General features: G+C 31.8%; 1 protein-coding gene across 1 annotated transcript; it reads right to left on the bottom strand.

Annotated features, from left to right (window-relative positions):
- Nucleotides 1–308: 308 nt before the first annotated feature.
- LOC142548869 (wall-associated receptor kinase-like 21) lies at nucleotides 309–3,699 on the bottom strand. Its single transcript, XM_075657480.1, has 8 exons — nucleotides 3,229–3,699; nucleotides 2,468–3,031; nucleotides 2,245–2,271; nucleotides 1,696–2,142; nucleotides 1,494–1,609; nucleotides 1,088–1,348; nucleotides 578–778; nucleotides 309–461 (listed from the first exon to the last, which is right to left on the bottom strand). The coding sequence occupies exons 1-8, from the start codon at nucleotides 3,323–3,325 to the stop codon at nucleotides 393–395; spliced, it is 1,782 nt and encodes a 593-aa protein (XP_075513595.1). The 5' UTR covers nucleotides 3,326–3,699; the 3' UTR covers nucleotides 309–392.
- Between the last annotated feature and the right edge of the window lie 1,844 nt (nucleotides 3,700–5,543).

Genomic DNA, 5,543 nt, shown 5'->3' with positions numbered 1-5,543 from the left:
CCGCGCATGGCTCGCGCATTACGTCGCGCATGTGCGCGAGCACACCTCCTTACACATATATTTCGCGTCTTTTCTCACCTTTTCCGGTCTAATACTTTTCGTCTATAATTACCTTGATTAATCAAGAAATCATCCCAGAATAATCTCAGGTTACGGTAAATACACCCCAAATCATTTCCGATTACGGTAATCAAATTCTCGGGCCTTACAGATATATATAGATTTCAAAATATTTTTTGAGATATAAATATCCTTGTGAAATTTCTAGTAACATTACGTCCTTATAATCAGATCCTTTAGACTCCAAAATTTACAGGACTTTCTGCAGGAAAGTCATATTTGTAAGATCCATCTTTTAAAGAAAATCAATAGATTCCTATATTTGCAATCAACTACACTTGCATCACTTCGGGAGATTTTGAGGCTGTGGCTTCTAATAACTTCCTGTCCTCTCTTGCTTCCTGCAAGTGAATCAGACATGTTAACAATTTAGTTATTATGAAATGCAGGTGCGTACATGCATGCGGGTATACACGCATATAGACCGGAAAATGCAGTGTACTAGGATTGCACCTACCTTTTCAGCTATGGTGTTTTTGTAAGCTTTGTCCAACTCGTCACAAACCACACTGATCGTGGGACGGCCAGAGCCTGAACTGGCTACACAGAGCACTGCTATCTGCAGTATGGATTCGAAATCTATGGTGTTAACATCTACATTCATGTGTGGATCCTGAAAATCTGTCAACGGTCGTCTCATCATGTTCACATCCTTTGCCTGGAAAAAGTTTCGAGGATCATTGCGTTTCTAAGCTTATTAGTAAACACATATTGTGAAAGATGCATGAACTATATATAAGCAAAATTTTCTCTTGTGTGTGTCCCAAATAGGATTGTGGAATGTGCTAATAGGACAGATGGAGAACATTATGGGAAACAACGGATGCATAATTAAATTTTTGCCAGAAGAAGGGAGAGACTCAAGGCCCTGCATTTTCCACTGGGGCGTTTGATGAATCACCAAGAAATCAAGGCTTGTGTGTGCAGGTTCACGGATGTGCAACTAGCTGAGTGTTTATAAAACTACCTTTCTAATCAGTTGATCTCTTGCATTCAGGTCTAGCTCTATGACTCGTTGCCCGGATAAAAGTTGGAGCATGACTATACCAAAACTATATATATCACTAGCACAGGTCAGCTTGGCATTACTCATGTATTCAGGATCCATATAACCAATGGTTCCCCGAACGTCCGTAAATACTTTACTTTCTTCCATTCCAATTATTCTTGCCAATCCAAAATCAGAAAGCTTTGCTTCCATTTTTTGAGTCAGGAGAATGTTTGTTAGCTGCAGATGGCAAGGAGAAGTGCAAAATATTTTGTAGAATTAGGTAAAGAAAAACCAAGCCCATTGGAGAAGAGAACAATTCAGATACATTTTCTTGATACACTTGGCATCTCGTACTCAGATATCTACATATTTTGTGTATTACCTTGATGTCTCTGTGAACGATGCAACCATCTACATGGTGATGCAGATGTTTAAGAGCAAATGCACAATCTCTCAAGATTTTGACTCTTAGTTCCCATGTTAGTACACTATCTTTCCCTGCTAATCATATTGAAATGATCAGACATCTGTATTTTCCACAGAACTTCGTATGAAATATTCTAAGAATTATCAAGAATGCATACTCAAGAGATGTTCAGCAAGATTTCCATTAGAGCAATATTCATAGACTAGATACTGTTTCCCATCTTCAAAGCAGCAACCAAAGAGACAGACTAGGTTTGCATGCCTGACTCTCGAAAGGCCTTCGATTTCTCTAAAGAAAGTATCTGCGGTGTTTGTTTGATATAACTGCTTGATTGCCACTGGTTGTCCGCTCGGGATCCTGCCCTTGTAAACTTCCCCTGCACTGCCTCTTCCTAGGTACTTCTTTTCGGGGAGAAAGTTAATCGCATTATCAATTTCCGTTTTTGAGAATCTGTAGAGGGCTGTGCAAGAGGCAGTGAGGCCATTGTCTTTGAGATGTTTTTCCTCTTTTTTCCGATTTTGTATAACGTATTTTATTAGTGTGATAATGGTCAATAGCCCACCCATCGCTAATATTATTGCTAAGAGAGCTTCTGCCAGATTATCTGATGACATTTTAAGGAAGGGTGAGATTAGTTTTTTGAACTCAAGTGTGCATATCTTTTACTACAGCAAGTGAGGTGACTATGAAACGAAGTTTGACTTACAGTTGAGTCTGATGTAATTCACTTGTTCTGCACATAAACAAATGAGGAAATGTCAGATCGGCAACTAAGGCCTAAGGGATACTCATTCAAGAAAACAGAAACCGGCCATGAATTTAAAATTCTAGTTCTTTCGCTTAATGCACATATGCTCGATTATCAAAATCAAAAAACAAATATTTATCAGTTAAGATTCAAGAGTCCTGAAACATGATGCTCATTTCACCTGGTATGACTAAAGCAGGCAAGCATCTATTTAAACCACCCGTCTCAGAGGAACCATTCATCTTCTCAGCTATCACCGAGGCAATAACAGCCACTAGACAGGTAGCCTTTTCTACGTGATCACTTTTATCAATCTTCAAGTGATCTAACAACGAATCGGTTTCTCTCGATATTGCAGAGGTGCAGTTGCCACAAGCATAATCAAACATGGAAGAGCTGAAAAGTGAACATTTTCCTGTAAAAATTGTTTTAATATTCGACAACTGAAGCGTAGAGCATCGGCCACTTCCTCTATAGAAGTGATCATATCCACAGTTGTGAGCCGACAAGTTTGGCTGTAGAGTAAACGGTCCAGAGCAGTCGTTCCAGTGATCTTTAGCTATGAAGATATCTCCTGTTGGACTTTCAAGTGCTTGAAGGGCTAAGGCGTGCAGAAAAACAAGGAGGACGTTTTGACAGCAGGTTGATTTGGGAAAGAGCCCATTCCAGTCTTTGAGTTGTTCTTCAACTAGAGTGCATCCTCCGATCGGTTGGTAAGGGAATGCAGAGAAATTTAATCCGCAAACTGCATGCCACAAGTGCATATGATCAAGAAAATTGAAGGTAAATTCTCGATTCTTGAATATACATGTTTCATTATGATATTTATAAAATCTATTTCGACAATGAGAAAATTGAGGAAGCTCTTTTAGCTTGAAGTACAAAATGACACCAAAAAAAGTGAAAAAGATAGCATAAAAGGAGAACAAAAACATTATAAACCTGGATTTCCTGTAGAGGGCAATGAAAAACATTGGACATAAAAGAGATATGTGAGCATCACATAAAGAAGATTAAATCTCAGAAATCTTTCTTTCATTTTCCTTCTTTACTAATTCGATTTAACACCAGAAGTTTGTCACAGATTTTCAATGTATGTGGCAGTCTTTTAAAAAAACAGTATCTTTCTTTGGCAGCAAAAATGTGATACACATTTATACAAGACCTTTTCCTCATTAAAATCGAAGTTGGATAATCTTATCTATTGTTTTCTTGCTTAGCAATAGTCACCCCAACTTTTCTTGGCCATGATGACCAATATATGAAAACCCGACTACATTCATGGGGATGTCCTCGATTTTGGCACAAAGCCTTTCTTGATGTGAATGGAGAAAATATGCGTGTTTAGTTCAAGAAAATTCATCAAGTGATGTGCCCAAAGATGGATTTTTGACAGCCAATAACTTCTTAAAATTAATCATTATTTTAGTTTGTGCAAATGCAAAATTTTAGTCTTTCAGTTTAATGTACACTGCGGTTGGTCTATGTTGAGGGACCAAAAGAAGTGGTCAAGTAATCTATCTATATTTTATATATATATATATAATATTATATCTATATCTATATCTATATAAAAATGTGTATAATTGACATTGTTTTCCGATTGTACATTGACAAAAATACCCTTCGTGCAAACTTGAACAAAATAAAACTTATTATTATTGTAATGTAAAAATAAAAATAATAGGACATAAATATCTCATCTTTACTAATAATTAATTGACATTTAGAGCCTTATTGTAATGTATCTATAAACCTATAAATCTATATCTATCTTTATACCTATAAATCTATATACATATAAAAGTATAAATGATGAACAAATTTTTTGCATGATGATTTTACTACATTGCCCAAAAACTATGTATTGTTTGTATTAATTGCATGGGCATTGGTGAAAAATCTATATCTATATACCTATAAAAGTGTTGATAGTAAAAAAGTTTTCTCATTGTGAACGGACATTATTACCCTTCACATGTTTATTTATTTTCATTATTAGGTAACATATGTGGTAATTTCACATTTAGTTCATTAATTAATAATTAATACTAATTAACCATATTTTATGGTTATTATTTTATGCTTTTGATTTTCTTCTCCATGTTCTTAAATATTTATGCTAATTTTAAATAAACGTACTTTAAATAAATTTACTTAATATTAATATAAATTATTTTTTTCATTTTAATTATATTCATATTTTAATTTATATGTAGCAAATAAGTCATCTCCACGTTTTTAAATGTTTGAGCTATTTTTTAAAAAAATACTATTAAATTTACTTAATATTAATATCAATTATTTTTTTCATTTTAATAACTTTCTTGGACTTTCATTTAAATTATAAATTAAATTAATTATGTTAGTTATTGTTCTATTTCACCCTCATTTGAATTCATTCAATGAATTATTAAAAATAAATTTTAATATAATTAGATTTAAAAAAACTTCAAAAAATTATATATATGAAGGACTCATGATAAAGTATATGAGTGCTTTGAACAAAGAGTCATTCAAATAAATTCTAAATTAAATATTGACAAATGAAAAATTAAAAAATTAAAATAATCATTATTACTTTTAAATTAAATAAAACAATTTGAATTGAAAATAAATTATATTTAATCAAAATTTTAAATTTATTTTGTCAAACTATTAATTTCTAAATGCATGAACAAATATAATATATTGTAAATCTAAATTTAATTGTGAATTTGAATAATAGTAATAAAAAATTAATAAATTGAATAAGAATTACCTATAAAAGTGTGGACAAATGAATCGTTCATCCACATACATTGGATGATATGATGCTAGAAAAATATTGTTGTACAATTGCTAAAATTAGAAAGAAATATGTAGAAAATAAATCAATTTTTTCATTAGTTTTTTCCCACTAATTTTGATAATAAATGTTAGTTATTGTTATATTTCACTATCATTTGAATTCATTCAATGAATTATTAAAAATAAATTTTAATATAATTAGATTTAAAAAAAACTTCAAAAAATTGATAAAGTATGTGAGTGCTTTGAACGAAGAGTCATTCAAATAAATTCTAAATTAAATATTGACAAATGAAAAATTAAAAAATTAAAATAATCATTATTAATTTTAAATTAAATAAAACAATTTGAATTGAAAATAAAATATATTCATATAATTCTATTTACATTCTTATATTGCTTAATCAATTCAAATCATTGTATTTGTATTGTTATTTTAGTTCAATTTAGTACTTAATCTGATATAT

The sequence above is a fragment of the Primulina tabacum genome, chromosome 6 (genome assembly GCF_025594145.1).
Source record: "Primulina tabacum isolate GXHZ01 chromosome 6, ASM2559414v2, whole genome shotgun sequence".
Classification (NCBI taxonomy): Eukaryota; Viridiplantae; Streptophyta; class Magnoliopsida; order Lamiales; family Gesneriaceae; genus Primulina; species Primulina tabacum.
The sequence above is the reverse complement of the archived record's forward strand: the minus strand, read 5'-3'. Positions and strand labels throughout refer to the sequence as shown.

Coding starts and splice junctions, on each gene's coding strand:
- LOC142548869 (XM_075657480.1), bottom strand. CDS start 3,325: ATGAAAGAAAGATTTCTGAGATTTAATCTTCTTTATGTGATGCTCACA. Junction 1,349..1,493: donor TCGTTCACAGAGACATCAAG/GTAATACACAAA, acceptor TGCCATCTGCAG/CTAACAAACATTCTCCTGAC. Junction 779..1,087: donor GAGATCAACTGATTAGAAAG/GTAGTTTTATAA, acceptor AACTTTTTCCAG/GCAAAGGATGTGAACATGAT.